General features: G+C 40.7%; 1 protein-coding gene across 1 annotated transcript in view; it reads right to left on the bottom strand.

Annotated features, from left to right (window-relative positions):
• The window catches only part of CPS1 (carbamoyl-phosphate synthase 1), a 126,866-nt gene that overhangs the window by 35,478 nt on the left and 71,949 nt on the right, over nt 1–19,439 (bottom strand). The window contains exon 22 of the mRNA XM_075529303.1: nt 1,135–1,276. Coding sequence (XP_075385418.1) covers nt 1,135–1,276 — 142 coding nt within the window. The remainder of the gene's footprint in view (nt 1–1,134; nt 1,277–19,439) is intronic.

The raw sequence follows: 19,439 nt of genomic DNA on the forward strand, positions 1-19,439 counted from the left end.
ATGGGTAGGGAAATCAATGATACTCTCCAGTTACCACTTGAGCAATAAATCACCACACACACACCAAGGAAGCCCTGGATTGCTGCAGCGGTAGCTTCATGAGCACCACAGGTGGTCTTGTAGCCAACTGGTTACTTGGAAGGTGCAACCAGCCAGCTGTCTGCATAAATCAACTTCATTTAAAATTGGTATAAAATAGCCTGCAGATAAGTTTCTTCGGTTTGTCAAGGAATGTGTAGGATTTAAGTTAACAATGGCACTGGGCAATTAGATGACACAAAAACCACACAGCATGGGTGAGGGGCTGGGGGGCACGGACTGATCGAACATATTTGGGAAAAGTAAATCAATTCAGCTCTCCAGAGCCAGGAGCTCAGCTTAGTGAGCAGGATGTGAGGCCAAGAGGGCAAGCTAGTTCGAGTCAGGTGAGAAGGAAGACAGATCGTAACTGCTGAGTAGAAACTATTCAGTGCCAAGCCGAGGACCTAAAAGTATGCATGTGCGCCCTGAGCACACGGGAAAGTCAATGATTTTAAAGGACAAAAACCAGCTGGTGGCACTTTCAGTCGAGGCATCGCTTACACTAAAGGCCAGAGAAAAAAAGAGAGGGAGAGAGAGATTATAAATGCACACCTATGCAAGAACATGTGTGATTGTCATGAATACTAAATGAGCTCATTATGCCCAGCCCTATCACAATGAATATGAAATGAACCATAATGATGGAGCACTTAAAATAAAGTTTCACCCTGTAAAAAGTTAGTGCCAAAGGAGATAACTATTCTTTTCAAGAGGGTCAGCCAACACACTAGGGTATTTCACATCCCTCTATTACACTGAGGGTTTCTCTTACTACAGATATATTTGGATACACGTCAGAAAGCAGAGCAGAGGTCATTCTGATTTTTCACTCTCACTTAGGTCCAGTAAAGCAGGGATTCATTCTGCTCTCCACGTCCCCTGCCTTCCCGCCCTTGTAAGAGAAATCTGTCCTGGGCTGAACACCACAGATGACATCATAGTGACCACTGGACTAGTAGAGGTTCTCTCGAACTCCACCACTCTTGGCTTTTTGAGTTGATGGCAGCTACATGTCAGCAGAGGAGCCCTGAACAGAAAGAGGAACATCTTTACCTGTTTAACCCAAGGATGGATATTTTTCTTCAACCTCAGCTCCCTGGTTTGGGCTTCTGTCAGCCCGATGCATTTTGAAATCTGCTTGTCTGAGAACCCAATCTCCTTTGCCTTTCTCAGTGTTTCTTCCGTAATGGACTCGCTGGAATAAATGGTGGAAAAAATATTCACGGTTAGATCAGACACATAAAATAAGGAAGAAACTTCCATTTCAACACCACCGGGGATCCTTCCAAACTTCAAACTTGCTTGGGTTTCTTACCTCTTGGAATACACAAGCCCTTGTGGGGCGACAATCAATGTGACAAAACAAAATGTGTATGAACTGTGGAATGGAAAACCAACTTGGACCGTAAACTTCCACTCTAACAACGAGAAAAGTTCATTTCTAGAAATAGGAACTCCACTACACCCTTTCTTCTTTATGAAGTCCCTCTGCCCTTCGTAATGCTGGGGTCCTCTCACCTGTTGCCTGCTTCTTCCACACTCAATGGCTCTTTGCCCTTCTTATTGCCTCATCAATGACAGTTCTAATGAGTTCACTCCTTCAAAAATAAGCAGACACTCCTTCTTCGTAAGTCTAGAAACCTACATCCTCAGCATATGAGGAGTATGACTTCATAACGTGCTGGCATATAACTCTTTTCACATTCTGTTTCCCAAGTGATGGCTTCCTCTGACAGCCAAGAAACTTCTTCTTTCCCTATTAGCCCTTACAATTGCTTACTTTTTGCCTGTTTGTTTCTTTGTTTTCCTGTTTGTTTGTTTGTTTTCCCAAGGTTCTACATCTGTTACCTGCTTTGTTCTGCCTATCTTTTCTACCATTCTTAATTCAGTCATTCTCAGGAGCTCAAGGCTCATAATTATGTGCTGATTCTCCAATCTATGGCTCCATATCTGGTGACTGGCCTGTGCTCTAGACCTTTAGATCTACGGACTTGAGAATCATCTCCATTTAGGAATATAAATATTGCATCAGGCTTGGTCTTCCCGCCACGAAATGTCTCTATTTCCAAAGACCATTTATCTGTTGACGTTGACAAGATGGTTTTGTGGTTTAATGATTATTTTCCACTCAAGTTATATTTGTGACCTCAGTTTCTCCAAGCTCATTCCATAGTGAGAGGGTCTATGAGTTTTTTTTTCTCATCTGCAATGTCTCTTCTATTCCTTTGCCACCCAACCAACCGACAGCTAGCCCTACAAGGTCTGCTCTCATCACACTAATCTTCCCATCGTCTCACTTCCTCTTTGGCTTGGCTCCATGGTCAAATCAGAACCAAAGAGTTGAGCATGTCATCAGCACTTGATAAGTGTTGCTTAGCTTTCATTCACTAATAAGATATTTTCCTTGCTGAGTTTATGTTCCATGAGGTCATAGAACACATGTGGCTCATTGACCAGGTAATTCCCAAAGTCTACCACAATGTCCGTGCCACAGACAGAATTAACAAGTCTATAAACCTCTAGGTGCTTTTAAAATATTTATCAAAATCAGATTGTAAGTAGGATTTAAATACATACACAAATGCCCATGGGTCAGCTATTTCAAGCAATTGTCAGTACAACAAAATTCAATTGTAAGAGTTGGATAGTCAATACAATACAATTAAAGTACAAAAGTAGATTATCAAAGATCTAACTTATACTGGATAAAACATTTTCACTGAAATCCTAATAGACTGCAATTGAATTAACCCTATTGCATTTTGCACAATCCAATCTTCAGTATCCTTTAATTAATTCATATTCTGAGTGTGGAGAAAAATGATTCTTGAGCTGAGGTATAGAATGTCCTCCTCTGGCTTTTTGATCTGATTATTCTAGTTTGGATTTCTGTATCTACAGCTCTTCCTAGTCAATTCACTTTTAAATTGCCCCTGGATTTCTGTCTGTCTGTCAAATCAGTGTGTTCTTTCTCCCAATAAATTACATTTCTTCTTTTTTTTATTCCCACTTGGAATTTCTGTCTTCCCCACTATTGTATACATTCTCCTTCAGAGCAACACATTTCCCTGTCAGATCGTGAGTGGAACCTATCAAATATTATTAATGACTTACTATGTGTGCCGAGCACTGAGGTATATGCTGTAGAACTGTAGGCATCCATATGATAGCCACTAGCCACATGTGGGTATCCCATGGAAATGTTAATTACTTCGTCATAAAGAAACACAATCATCCTTTAGGATTTCAGTTACACGAACCACATAGCAAGTCTACACGTACAGTTACCTCACTGTAGAAATTCTACTAGGTATGCTGCTCCCAAAGATACAAAACAATATTTGGGTCAAGACATACCCATGGGCTGACAGAATAATTCAGAACACTTTGTGACGTGATAAACTACAAGGTGGCAGTGACGAGCACAAAACAGAGGTCAGAGAAGAGCGATGACTGTAGCTGTAGTTAAGAAATACTATGTTAGTGGTGAGCCACGAACCAACCCATAAAGAAAGTTCAATCTTTTATAGATGGAAGAGTTGCCAGAGGTGCCATTGTCCGGGGCAATTGCATTCGCAGTAACATGAAGGCAGGAATAGACGTTGCATGTGTAGGATGCACTGGAGATTTATGGGTGGAGTTCATAGAAAACTGGGTGATAGAGGTGGGGTAGTATCTAGAATCGTTCTTTCAGAGACAATATCAGTTCCCTGCAGTCAAGGAGGTTAGACAATAACAGGATTCAAACGAATACCCATCGATTCGTCTGCGCTGTGAGAAGCACTGAGAGATGTCCACAAAGCTCGAGCCCATGGCTCTAGAATGAGCGTCCTATCTCCCTTTGGGAAGTCTGGAAGTTCCTGACCCGAGAGGTAGCTTCTGAGCTTGGGAAGAACTTTGAAATGCCAGAGTGTGTGGTGATCTTCCAGTTTGAAGATCTCTTTTATTGTTTTAGAAAAGGAGCCTGGACTCGCCTGCTGTTCTTTGTTTGGGAAAGAGATGTGTCCCCCCTCGCTTGCCAAGAAGATGCTCCTACGTGTTGCTCATGTGTCTGTGTGCAAGTGTGCAAGTCAGCCTCCCAGTGGAGGAAGCGCTGGACAAACAGGCCGTTTTTCTAAATTATAACTTTGGATGATTTTCTTCTTAAATAAATATCTCTAATCTCTGGTTTGTAGAATCTCTCCAATCATATCAGCATGTAAATTCTTTGGGGAAGAAGACAGATTTTCCCTGATATCTGGTATGGAGCCTGTGTTATGTAGAGAAAATAATCTACATATAATATTCCCACTTATAGGAAAATGCTATTTGCTAGAATGTTTTCCCAGCATCATGAAATAGCAGTAAAAGAAATAGAAACAAATAATCTTCAATAAGACATTTATCCATGTGTGAACACTGAGACAAAACCCTACATGAATGTCTGAAAAAAACAAAACATCTTAAGCCCTAACCCAGAACAACAGCAGCCAGAACACATACCTCAGAAAGAACTATCCCACCTATGACCATGAGCTAAAACATCTGTGATGATGGGGGGAAACAGCTACAACAAAAAGAACTATCGCATCTATCCCACCTATGACCATGGGCTTAAACGTCTGTGATGATGGGGGGAAGCAGCTACAACAAAAAGAACTATCGCATCTATCCCATCTATGACCATGGAATAAAACATCTGTGATGATGGGGGAAACAGCTACAACAAAATCAAACAGGCAAACGAGTTGCCGTCAAGTGATTCTGACTCATGACAGCACACGCGCTCCAGAGGTGGAAAGGCCTTCATCGAGCTTTCCACGGCCGTGACCATTCTTGAGTGAATTTCCAGGACTTTGGAGGCACTGCTGGTTGGATGTGAATCGCGAACTGCTAGTTCAGTATCAGCAAAAATTAAATCAGTTGCTGTGGAATCTAGGTAGATTCTTGGTGGCCCCATATGTAAAGGATAGAACTCTAAGAGAGTTCAACAACTTTGATCTTTTGGGGGAATACATCAGCCAACTTGTCTTCTGGGGTCCCTCTAAGTCTCAAATTCAATGGTCAGTGAGTTAATTCTGACTCATAGTGACCCTATACGACAGGGTAGGACTGTTCCCTGGAGTTTCCGAAGCTGTGCATCTTTATGGGAGAAGACAGCCTAATTTTCTCCAGAGGTGCTATCGTCAAGGGCAACTGCATTTGCAGTAATATGAATGCAGCAACAGATGTTGCACGTATAGGATGTACTGGATTCAAAACATATTATGATGTTGTATGTATAGGATATACTGGATTCATAACACATGATATCTTGGAAAATGAAGTCAAATTAAACTGCATTGGCATCTGAATACGTCCTTGGCCATCCACCTTAACTTGACTGCAAATGTTGGGCAGATGTTTGTAAGTTAGACCTTGGGGTATGCAAACAATAAATATGCTTGGCTGCTGCCTGCAAGACAGGCAGCTCAAAGTTACTCATTGGCACCTCAGAAGAAAGGCCTGGTGATATACTTCCCCAACATTAGCCACTTAAAACCCTACTGAGCACTCATGGGGTCAGCATATCAGAATTGACTCAAAGGCAACTGTTTTTGGTTGTTGCTCGTGGCTGCAAGTGACATCTTGACTATTTCATCCATGGTCTCTCTGATTATTAATTGCTAACCCTTAGACACATCGTTGAGATAGTACAAAGCCCTTTACAGTCTCTGTAACGGAAAAATAGAGGCTGAAGCTGACTCATCATAGCCCTGAGCAAAGACACAGACAAGTTAGAGGTACTCATACATCCAGTTTTGCCTGGTTCTCCAGTGTATGCAAGCCCGAGACTGCCAGGCTGCCTCTCACTATCTCCCTGGCTCCTTCTCTCTGCTTCTGCAGGGTCCAAAGCTGGCTGCGATGGCATTACACCCAGAAGAAGAAAAGTGACTTTATTCCCAACTTGTTCTGAAACAAAATTTTATGTTGTGTCCCATTATAATAAAATAAAAGACAAAAGACAGTTTGAAGACACGATTCATTAGTTTGGGGCCAGTGATTTAGATAAGGTTAAACCTCTTTCGAGGCAAATAAAAGATGAATAATCGTAAGTGAGCATAAAGCTCATTTAACAATGTGGAGATTCAGACACAGCTTCCTGATCTGGACCTGCTCAAATTGGGCTGCCCTCCATCTTGTCAGCCACAAAGAATTCCTATCATTGTGCATTTTTCAAAAATCAAGCTAGGTAAAAGCTTCTTCTAGAGCAGGGCTATCATATGTATACCTTCTCAAGGAAGATGAAAGGCTTGTTTGGGAACAAATGCAAGACAGCGTCATTACGAAAAGCAACCTATTGTAAACGCTACATTTATAATTCAGAAATGCTTCTTGAAGCCTCAATCGGGGATCCTCTATTTATATTATACTTTAAATCAAGGGAGAATTGCCCCAGGCCAAATGTGTGATAGGCTGACCGGAGCATGCTGCACCAACACATACAGGTTGGAAAGATATACTATAAGGTATCCTTTTGTTATTTGATCAGAACTCTGTGTACAAGTATTTCTATCTCTACTTCTTTGAACACGTATACCATAAATATGTATTTTATAACTCTGCCCTCTAAACAATGCTCTATATATAGCTTCCTTTTGCCTGCCACCTCCCCTTGCTTTCAGAGTTCAAGGGCAAGCATCGAAGGCTGCCCTTCATCATGTCACAACAGAATCCAAACCACCAGAACAAACAAAACAAAGGCGAGAGACTGTGATGCTGGCTTGTTCATTAGCTTCCGTCTCTTTCTACTTAGCAGCCCTAAATGACAGTTTGAAACCTGAGGTGTTGGAGAGGTGGGGGGCGTCTTCAAAGCAGACAGTCAAGCCTTTACACACTCTGCCGTAATCTTTAAACGGTTAGACAGCAGTGCTCAGCTTCTACAGCAGCGAGACGTCTCGCGTGTGCGCTCTGGTTTGCAAACAATACAAGCTGATCTTGACTCCCTCTTGCACTTCTGGTGTAGATTTTGTTGTTGTTGTTGTTGTTTAAAATTCTACCCTGTCATCTCTGCAGCTTCCTCCACCCACACTTCATCTTCAATAATAAATGATAAAAGGAAATGGAATAAATTCCCCTTAATGAGGAAATTTTCACCTGGCACAGAGGAGCTGGGGAAATCTATTAAGCGACTCAGGGAACGCCTGCAGCATCCCAATTACCAGGGGAGCCAGCCGCTTTCGCACCATCCCCTCTTCCACTCGTCTGCCTTTTATCTGAGCCACCAGCTCGAGTCATACTAAGCAAATTTCCCTCCAGATTGCACGAGCCCTAATGTGAAAATGAGCCCTCCACTTGGCCTACAATTATGGGATGGGCTTGCAATTTTATTATTATCCTCTTTTTAAAAATCCCCCAAAAGGCAGAGACTGAGAAAACAGGAGGCCTGATGTTCAGTAATGACACCTGATTGTATGAGGACTGAGTGGAAGCCTCCCTCTTCCTCTCCACCGCCACAGTCTCTCCCCAGCTTCCTGTAAGGCCGGGCTGCAATCAGTGAAAACGTTACTCTTCCTCCTCTAGTATCTCCTTCCAAGGAGTCAGGTTGTTTTCTCTGCACTCAAGAGACATGCAAAAGACTCTCTTTTTCTCCCTCTCAAAACAGCAGTAGTGCTTAGAAAGACCAAGATTTTAAAACCTAGGCAAGGATGGAGGGCAACGGGAAGCACAGGGAGGAAGTGGGATAAGCGAGGGTGCATTGAAGGAAGTGGGATAACTGAGGGCACGTTGAAGGAATGGTCATGGAGATGGAGCAAATGGGTGTGAATTAATTGTTGACTCTGAAATCCACGATCTGCTCTGTAAACATTCACTTCATTCACAAGAAAAAGGCTAGAAAAGGCATTTTAAATAAAAACAAGTTAACAATAAAAACCCAGGCAATTAGGCAACTACTACTATTTTCTCTAAATTTTTAAGACATGAACTTTAAATTAATTTAATGTATGAATTCCCTAAAAGAACAGGTTCTAATTAAAAAGCAAATTTTATGTCTTTCCTAGGACTATAAGTTTACTCTTTTTTCATAGGACCAGAATTTAGATATAACAAAAGAAGATTGCTTTATAATGCCTTAGTAGAAACCTGCGGTTGAATGAACATTGCCACTTCACAAACAGGCTTATTTGAAAGCCTATATATGAAGAGTTATACACTCATAACTGTTTTAGGATAAGGTATGTGATGTTTCGAAAACTACCCTAGAAGCATGACTTAATTTAGACAAGTAAGACGAGTTGAAAAGTAGAGCGTTTTGGGTTTAAAATTTAGAATGCAATTCAAATTCATTTCTTAACTGAAGCCCAGTGGTCATAGCTGCATAGAATTTTTGTTGTTGCTGTTAAATGGAACATATATAGGCATGATTTTTTATTATTTTTTCTACCTGTAGATTGATAAACATAAACTTTTTCTAGGAAGGCAGACAATAAGAAGTTATTTTGAGCAGAATGTGGATAAAATCCAAAGTCTAATTCCTAAAGACATACCATGAGGACGATTGCCTGCTTGGAAATAAGACTTCTTATTTACCGGAAGTTTTTAAAAAAAGAATATCTATAAATACACACTATTGCCCATAATGCCCAAAATGCTCTTCTATGTGACACTGAAGACTACACACTCAAAGGACAAATTGAAGAGCTCGCTTTTCATGTTACCTCAGTCAAAAGATAAGCAGTTAAACAGTTCATAAGAATAGGACGGTGATGAGCCCAGAGGGAGTCGCTGCACTATCAATACCGCCATGATGATCCTGAAGATCGCCATGACCTTACCAACGTTGAATCTGCATAGGTCAATGCTGCCCAAAGGCTCATCTCAAAACCAAATCCACTGTGGATCCTAACACAGGAGAACCACACTGCCCCACAGACTTTCAAAGGCTGTAAATCTCTATTGAAGCAGAATGCTACCTATTTTGCCTAAGTAAGTCATGGGTTCAAATCAACCGAGCACCTTAACCACTATGTCACTGTGGCCCCCTTATTGCATGCCTGAAAGAAGACAAGGAAAAGCATCCCAGGGAGTCCATCCTGAATCACAGAGACTCTGTGGGGCAGACAGAGCAAAGGTGCCCAGGAGGTCAGTGAGGTCAAGAGGAATGTGAATCGTGGCAAACTGATTGCGGTAGCAACTGTACAATACTGGTTGATGCGATGGAACTGTGGAACAGCAGGATATCTGTGTGTATTAGCGCCCAGTAAATAGGTTTGGGGAGGGGGAGCTGCTCATGTGAATTTCCAAGATTGTAACAATTTACAGAAGCAGAAAACCTCGTCTTTCTCCTGAGGAGTAGGTGGTGGTTTTGATCTGCTGACCCTTGGAGTTAGCAGCCCATCTTGTACCCCCACCACACCATGAGGGCTCTTTTCAAGCACCACTGGACCGAATCGAGAGTGAAGCTCCTGGAAAAGAAATTCATTCTTCATAGGAAATGAGGTAGAAAGGGAGGAAGGGGACCAGGGGAACGGGGCAAGGAGACAGAAGTGAGAAGAAACAAGAAGATGAAGTAAACAAAATGAAACTGGCCGGTCACTTGAATTTCACTGAGAAACTCAGCTGTTCTGAAATGCTTCCTTTTCCTGCAGGAGATTCCTTTATCCACTCCTTGGACGTTAAGATGGTGGTGATTACATCATCAACAGTGTATGCGTAGAGGTCTGGGTGTGCAGGACGGCCACCGTGTCTTTTGTTCCCTGGCAATCGGAATTGATCTTCTACTAAGAATATCCCTTGGGTAGTGCATTATGTCCTAGAGATGTGGGAACTGTCTTCCTGTCATGCACACAGCCACAAGGATTTCACCTCCAAGGGCACATCCAGATGCTACATGCCTTTGTAAAGACATCTGAGTTATGAAATAGCTCGTGAAAAAATTCTGGCATCAGCAACTGATTAGCTCCATCTGTAATTACTGCACAGGCACGCACCCCAACCCAAATTTCATATGAATTCTGCATTCAGAAGCTAACTTCTGCTCAAAGCTGCATTAACATGAAGGAGAAAGCATTTACCGTATGTGTGTGTGTGTATATACCTATAAATACACACAAAGGCATGTAGATAAGGATTTTTTACATAAATATTTCAAAATTTAAGAAGAGAAATTTTGTCATAGGTCTCTATCTCCTTGAATATTGTTTACCTCTGTAATGGTGGCTTGCCAGTCCTGCTCCCTGGCCAACCTTGGTGTTTCCCCCACCAGGCTTCTGGGGTAGAGAGCATTCGGCTCTGGGCTTCTGCTCTAAGTGGCTTCAACAGCGCAGACAGGAAAACACACAGCTCACAGCTTGACAGCTAAGGAGGCACTGATCTCCCGGTGTCTGATTTAAAAGTCATCGCTCTCAAATGAAGCCTTTGGAAAGGCAGAGTGAGGAGAAAGAGCAGAAGCGGTCAGCTAGGTCTCCTGGGTCCTTTTGCCTAATGTGATGTGAAGTGCGACACATGGGTCAGTGTGACTACTCAGTTTCACCATCCACAAAAATAGATACACATTTTCCAGCTGTACCTATAACAGATAGGTACTTAAGGCCTCCAAAATTATCAATACCTTCATTATAATATGCCAAGTATGTATGCATATATATATATAGTGAAGGTTTTGAAAATCACTCAGAAAACAGCTAAGTAAAATATTTATAATGATAGAATGATTAAATATTTATAATTATAATATTTATATATAAGCAAATATTAATTCTAATTTGTTTGAGAATCCTAAAAATCTTAAATAGATCTAAAATGCTGAATGTAGAATTTAGATGTGCACAACCCTTAGGAGTCAAGTATTACTGGTTATCCCTATATCAATAGCTCTGTTCTCTGCATGAGATGTATTTATTTGATGGCATTTCTTTTCAGTAGGGCTATTATGAGACCAGATGGTATGTGCTCATCAATCCAGCCACTAAATATTTATTGCACACCTACTACATTCAAGGAATCAAGGCATTGGGATGAATAATTGTCAGTGATTAAACTGCCTCTGTGAGTTCATAATCTATATTAGGAAACAAATATCTACAAATAGCCAATAAATGATGGTTTAAGAGCTCTATGAGAGGCGAAACACAAACCATCAAAGGTCAAGAGATGTAAAAAAAAAGAAAGCTCTAAGACCTTTACATAAGTTATTAGCATAAGTCTAAATATAGTAGGTTCTTGGAGGTGCTTGCCCCATTCTTTGAAGCAGCAACTGAGGCTCAGAAGGTTGGTGTAAACTTTCCATGATTTTACATGCCTGAGCTAGAATTTATATTCAATTTTCTGAGTCCAAAAGACAGAATTCTCTCCCTCAATATATCCCAGTGTCATTGTAGGCTAGGAAAGGTGGGCTTTCAAAGAGAATCAAACAGGAAGATGTTTTCAGCAGTTTCCCATGGCTCCCGGGGTCCCGAGAGGAAGAGTTGTGAGCACACCCATGGAAGGTAATGAGGATGGAAGATCATGGTGGGCCCATTGAACAAGGAGGAAAATGACGTGGCAGATGTCTACTTTCTTGGGAAGTAGCAAATTGTGTTTGCTCTCATTTTTCATGTTTGTTTTGTTTCTATGCAATAAGAAACGTACTAAGAAGAAATTAGTACCACCTATGAACAGAAGGAAAGATGGCAATGAGCTACCGTATTTGCTCATGGTAGGTGATGCCGTCCAGTTTCCCTTCATTGTTTCATAATTGGGACACAGACCCTTGAATCGTCCCACAATTAAATTGTGAATTCCACTAGGGCAAATACCAAATACTATAATGTCTTAATGTATTTTTAATACACAACTCTCTTTGTAAGGTTAATTGGTTGCATGCAAAATAGAGTTGACAGAGATGTTATATATCAGCTTCTGTGATTTTATTTATTTTTATCAAGTGGTTCTATGCCTACTAAATAGTTAGGAAAGCATATGTATTTAAGAAGACACCATGTCACTGGTTAAAAATATATTAATAGTGGCGTGGCAAATCTATGACATCAACTGAAAAATCTCAACCTTATCACATAAAACATAAAGGTAGATTTAAAATAAAATGTATTTTCTGCATTCATCCATAGAGGCATGGAAATTCTCAGGTAACATTCTTTTAGAGAGGGGGGGAGAACTTTTCATGTAAGCCTCAGTGTTCAGTAATTAGGAAAATATTTATTAGATAAATGGAATGGAGTATGAAGACTAAAACCATTGAATGGCAAGATATAGTGACATGTAAAATTATTTTCCACTGGACACCCAATATATATCCACTTAGCTGCATGACTGCTCAGTGGAACAGTAAAATAAAAGAAATTAAGTTGAAACTAGGATTCAGAAATTCGGTGTGAGTTGGTAGTGATGACAGAGACTATACGACCATTTCCTGCGATTCAAATCACTCCGTTTCTTTAATGTGCCCAAGCACTTCCAGGCCCATGTCAAACAAACATAATCAATGATATCATAAACATGCAGTTATAGAGCACTGCAAATATTATAACATGTAGTGATGTAAGCATATATATTTCTTTCTCTAAATTACTTCTGAACTTAATATTTTAAGGTTGAAGTTTCCATTTTTTTCCTACTAGAAAATGTGAATAAATACCAGATATATAAAGTACTGACCCTACCTCTTTCTTATGTCTAACTTCCAATGAGGTTTAGGTGGCAGTTTTCCCAAGAGAACTTTAATATAAGCACAAAACATTATTTTCTCTCTTTTCCATGCCTCTGAACAAGTTAAATAAAAAGCTAATAGGAACTAACGGGGGTAGGAAAGGAGAGGACATTCAAAGGGGGTGTGCTAGCTAAGGTGACACCTGCGTCATTACTTCTGCCAGGAGTTTGTGGCTGTAGGGAATGGCCAACTTTACTGAGCTCAATTTAGCACTTGAATGCCCAAGTGGAACTCACCAGGCATGCCCTAGATTGTTTTCCTAAGCGATAGGCGCACCTATGACTTTCTGCCCTCACCACTGGGCATAGTTTGTCACGTTGAACACAGTGATGTTCATATGGAAATGGAGCCTTGCAAAGTACCTATTTTGTTTTGTTTTGTTTTTTAGCTACTCTGACTGTAGCAAGAAGAGGCAGTGAGAGGGGAAGAAGATATTGATCTTATCAGAATGACGATGGCAAAAAAAAAAATAAACTGAAGCCCATCAAATCCTGGGCAACCGTGTCTGGATAATGTGCGCGTTCGAGCGTAGGAAATTAAGTTCATGCTAATAATTCTAAAAAAAAAGAAATGAATCCAGTTCTTAAGCTTCCTATATTGATGTGCTATAAATGGCTTCAGAAGGGTCCTTTCTTCCATTGTTGAACATAGAAGACACTGGTTCTTTTAAAATAGCACTCTACAGCAGGACTACCATAAACATAGGCATTGTGCATAAAACTGAAAAGGAAAATGAGGCATTCCAGGGAAAGTGCCCAAATTGGATGAAATACAAAAGACAAGCAATCACCATAATTGATGGGAAACCTTCTATTTGGTCCTTTCACATGATACACAGAGGACACAATAGCAGGCTGACTCCCTCCTTTAAACTTATCATTGGAAGAGAAGATTTTAAATGTAACACAGCACAGCTTTAGTTACTAGAAGCAAAGCAATATACAGCTTAAGCCAGTGTACAAAACACTTGAGCTGAATGTGTCAGTCGGGAACTGCAGCCATGGTGACCATTAGCATCATCATAATAAGTAAATAAATAGAATGTTTGAAGGGATAAGAAGATGCTTAAAGTAATTAGTACTCTGGTGATTCTTCGTGCTTGTGCTTTTTTTAGGTACCATTGTTCTTTCTGTTGACATTTCCTAACTAAAAGTTTTATAAATAAAAATGGTTATTGTGTAATGTTCTGAAACAATTCCTAATAATAAGCAGATTCTACGATAGTTAAACTTCTTTTACTATGTATAGCAATAGGGGTTCGATTAGGATCTTTGTACCAATTTTTTAAGTCCCCAATATAGCTGAAATCATTATGAAATGTTCTGATCCTAGGGGAATAGTCCTATCCCCGACTTGGGGATGACTACAGTCGACTGGAGGGAATCAGGGAATAACAACTACAGTTAAATATTGATTATACGTAGTTTTACTCCCTGCAGAGGTTGCCCAATTCATTATGACATGCACATCTCAGATACACGGCATTACTAAATTCAATCAAAATGCCAATTTCCATAGTAAAAGAGAGTTCTAAATCCATTGTTCTGTTTCCTTAAGGGGGTCTGTTATCATATACACTCCGAATTGGTAAAGGCATTTGACATGTCTGTCTCTTAATTTACACGGTTTGTCTTGCCAGTCACCAGGGCAGAGTTCTCTGTATGGCCCAAAGTGAATTTTTCCCATGTGTGAATGGAGAAAAGGTGAGCATTTTGTAATTTTCAGTAAATAAAGTATGGTTTCCTTTAGTGAGCATTCATGAAAATACTACAATAGAGGGTGTGGCATGTGAAGAAGTCAGTGTTGGTAGCATGAAAGACTGTGACTTACACGCACATACTAAACTCTGGGTAGCATGGAAGTGAATGGCCATGGATAGTGTTTATGTGAAATTTTCAGTTCGACTAAACATTCTGATGTTACCTTTCTTCTTGATGTGAAGTTCATAGATCTTTGGTGACTCCCAAGCACCTAATCTCCAATATGAATCAAATCACATTGTAATGAATAAAGAGAAACTTTTACAAACCTAGAAACTTTTCAAAACCTACAGCAATATTTTATAACTCTAGGTGAATTAAAAGAAAATGGAGACGCTGCCACATAGCCAAACGTTCCTTGCATGCGTTTGAGCAGAAATCACCAGTTTTAGAGAAAAAGGAGAAAGTTGGTGAACTACCAGCGGGAAGAGAAATTTTTTTTGCCTAACTTGTTTGAATAATGGATATCACTTCAGGTGGTAAAATTGGATATGGTTCTGAAGCCATCATGGGATTGCCACTCCTTCCCGTAGGGAAGACTACAAACCGAGTTCTAAAGGGAGTAAGTTCTCAAAGTGCGGATGATGGGTCAATTATTGGAAACACTGCCTTCCATGCCTCAGAACCCAACATAAGGCATGGATTTCATCCATCTTCCTGAACATGACACATGGGCGTCGCCAACCTCCAAGGAAAGTGTTTCTGATTATAATTTCCAAATTCTCACAAGCATGGAAAACTCATCAGTTATTTTATAATGCCTCCTCCCCCCCCCCCCCTGTAGATACCCGCATGTATACCAAATATGTGGGTATGCTCCATTTGAGAACTAAACCCTGGATTTATTTCAGATGACTACCTCTATGTAAATACAAGTCACAAAGCGGCCATCGATTTGAATGGTATTTTCTTTGTTGGTTTGTGTTTTTGGGCGGGGGGGGGGTTGCTAGTGAGTGTACTTACTGAGTTTTAGAAGAATGTTAGCATAATTAACAACTGGAGAGGTGGGATTTTTTGTTCATTAACATACTGGTGTGCTAGTGATCTTTTTATAAGAATAGCATTTGTATCCCTAGCCATCATTGCTTCCTTACCCAAAACAGAACAAGAACAAGCTCAGGTATCAAAGTAAGCGGCAACACATCATAGAGAAAAAATGAAGTGCACCTTGCACAATTCATAATACCTATGACTCTGAAATTGAGTTCCTATATGTATACGTCTCACGGGACACTCGTGATTAAACAGATGACATTGTTTTTACCCTCAGGGAGAAAAGGACAGCCCTTCTTCAGCATCCACCATGTGTCAGGTGGCCTTATTTCTGAGATCACTTAAATGTCCCAACAGCACTGGGAAGGAGACCTGAGCAGAAGGATCCTGAGGCTGCAGGAGGAAGAAGGAGGCAATGTGCTCCTGATTCCATGGAGGGTGAGACTCTGACACAGCAATCTACTGAGCTCCTTCGCCTCTGCTGCTTCCAATGCATGAGGAAGAAACCAGGTGCTAACAGTTCATGCCTCAATTTCTCTGGAAGCTTTTCCAGGTAAGGTACCAACTACACTTTTCCCCAGAAACTTAGACAATAAGCTTCCAAAACGTTTGTGAACATAAATTAAATGAAAGTTAATAATTGTTTCCACAAACTTTCTGAAGCCTTCTTGTACAAAAAAATGAAAGGAAGTGAGGGAGGTACTTTGGGCCACAAATATATTGAAATGGGCAAATGTTAGCATCACTTATGGCCTGCCTCAGTCACCAGGCTCCCCACACCGAAGTAGCTGAAAGCCTGAAACAAAGAGCAGCGCCCACGACTCCTGCAAGGTCGATTCTAACTCACAGGGACCTGATGAGAGCAGGGGACAACCGCTCCCCAGGGCTTCCACGACGAGACCATGATGGGAGCAGAACTTCTCATCTTTCTCTCACAGAGCAGTTGGTAGGTTTACCACCCACCTTGGGGTTAATAGCCCCTAACCCATCATGGTTCCTTTAGTGAACCATAAATGCATACAAATGAAAATTAAAAAGTGATTTTCCTGAACGTTGTCCAAGCCTGCGGTACATTATTTACCTATATAATACCAGCAAGCAGTTGTTCCTGAATCTGTGGAGTATGAGTCTCCCTGGATATTTAACGCATGGAGTTGATTCCAACTCACAGAGATTTTAGGTCAGAACGGGTTTCCCACAGGTGAGACCTTTATGGCAGCAGATGGTGACATCTCTCTGGTGAAGAGGCTGGTGACTTTGAATCGCTAACCTTCTGGTTTGAAGCCTAGAGCTTTAACAATTGCGCCAGCAGGACCCCTCTCTGGATATTTGGAGACTAAGTAAAGCAGACTTTGTGATGTAGGCTCGTGATGAGAGAATCAGAATAGGGCAAGGAAACACAACACCTACTATGAGGATTAGAAATAGCTTTACTGAAAGAATTTGGAGTTATTGTTGGTTCTTCCAAGATAGCCTCTAAAACTTTGACAGGACCCTAGTGACCAATGTGTCTTTGACAAGATTATCAGAGCACCCCTGAGGTTTAAGCAAATGGGGTAACTGAGGCTGGAAGGTAGATGGAAAAAGGAACAAGAGATAATATATAATCATTAATCATGCCTCCATAAAAAGGCCCCAATAAAATTTCTGGGCATCAAAGCTGTATAGAATTTCTGATTGATGGAAGACACCTTCCATGAGATCTAGAAGTCGTTTTAGTGAATTATTAAATCTGAGTAAGGAGTAGTGAGTGTCAGCAGGCCAGAAGTAGGGGACCCTGCACTTAAGATGATATCATCAAAGAGCAGAGGGAACCCCCAATTTTGTAGCCAGGACGACAGAAATGAGAGCCCTCCTCCCAAGTGTATGGCTGGTATCCTGAAAGGGTAATGGGACAACACCAATTTGTAGCCAACACGTCAGAGGGGAGGATGTGGGGGGAAGCCCTTAGCTAATCTGTAAGGTCTAGGGGAGAACTGGCAGTCTGGAAGACTGTGGCCGTCAACATATAAACTCTGATCTTGATCTACTCTAGGAGGTTCGGGTCAGAGGAAGAAATGTTGCATGTTGATTTTCTCTACCCTCCTACACACGGATATTCCTTCATCTATGATAGTCTTTCTACAGCAGCCCCTGGCATGCCACAGAATGACTGATGCAGGTACATCAGTGCCAGCTCGTCTTACTTTATTTATATAACACCTCTAAGGAACAATCAGGATTGAATTTCTAGATTGGGGTCTATGACATTCAAAAAGCAATTAGGCAGTACTCAAAAAATAAACTGAGCTCAAGCTTCCGCTTTACTAATGTCTTGGACCATCTACTAAGAGCTTTAGTCTCCGCTTGTGGTAGCTTTCTATCTATAATGGGTATTTTAATCTTCCTGATTAAGGAAAACTATAAGGATAAAACATAGTTGAGAGGTATGTTTGAGGGACTCCTTAGAAAAAGCAAAAGCTTTACAGAGTTTTGTTACGTAGATCATTATGAACAACGGGAAAATATCTGGTTCCTAATAAGTTTTCCCTGAAAATGGAAACTGAAAATATTATCAGTAAGTAAATTTAACAGAATGTAGAAGTCAGAAAGATAGTATAAATGATCTACAATAATGAGTTGTTCTAATCCATCAGGGACCTTTTTCACCAGCGATACGTACTTATTTCTGCTTAGTTAGCATCTCAAAACATGGCTTCTACTGCAATAAAAACTACTCAATTAAAACCTCAAATTCACCCAAAAACCAAAATGCATATCAAGTGGAAGCTTCAATAATAATGCTATCAGATAATTTTCACCCCAGGTCTTCCTCACTGCTCCTTTTGGCACACTGTAAGTTTCTAGCACCCCCATGTGGTTTCATCGGTGTGGTTTCATTGTCATTCAAAAATCACTTGCTGGAAACTAAGACCAGTGGAAAGGATTATAATTCAACATGGAAGTCCTGCTGGCATTCTAAACCAGGAAAAGAAATCTCGAGTCAGCAAACTGCAAAGATAAATGTGTAAGCACTGTTCCTAACTCTCCACTCTCTGCAGTTCATCGTATTAGACCACTAAGCAAGGTGATTTATAGATGCCCATAGGTAGGTTCATCCTGGCAAACAGGAATCCCCAACTCTGAAAGTGGAGCTTTTGTCCTGGGCAGTCATCAAATAGCTCTAGGAGAACCTATCTTTTAGTGAAATGCAGGTGTTTTTGCTGCCCATTTTGTGCACATCTTGCATGGGCAAAGCCAGGTTCTCAATTATATATTCCACTCGTCAAACAGTTTAGAAGTCTGAATGTTGATGTCTGCATTCTGTCCTCAACAATATTTTTAATGAGTTTCTACATCTTCTCAGACCATTTTGGGACAATATTATGCAACCCAAATTATTTCACTCTCTAAACATACCCACAGGCTTGTGAGAAAGACATCTTCCAACCATAGTATATTTCAGTGTTGTTTGTGGGGAGAAGCTAAAGAGGCCTGTGCTGTTTTCTTCAAATTACTGATAAATCCACCTGCTGTCAAAGATACATCTTCTAATCCTATCTGTCATGTCACAAGTCACAGGTGCCCTGCCAAATGGGCTTCCCATAAAAAATGAAAATGAAGCTATTTCAGCAGTAACATTATTGGATTATTCTAAGCGTGAGGTCAGATTTTGAAAATTATTGGCCGTGAAGGAGATGAAATGTAAATGAGTGAGAGGTAAAGAGTCTATTAGCAGAAACTGGAGGGTGTCTTGTTTGTATGCTGAACACAACGTGCCAATGGTAAGAAGTATGTATCAGTAGAAAGCAAGAGGAGTCCCTTTGCTCATCCACATATGGCAATCTGTGAGGTGAGAGCGTAAATGAGTCTTCCGACTTAGGAGCAAATAGATGGAAACAGAAATCACCTTCATTGAATTGTCGGTAAATAAAATGAAAATCCAGGGAAGATTGATG

Source organism: Tenrec ecaudatus, chromosome 13, assembly GCF_050624435.1.
Source record: "Tenrec ecaudatus isolate mTenEca1 chromosome 13, mTenEca1.hap1, whole genome shotgun sequence".
NCBI lineage: Eukaryota > Metazoa > Chordata > Mammalia > Afrosoricida > Tenrecidae > Tenrec > Tenrec ecaudatus.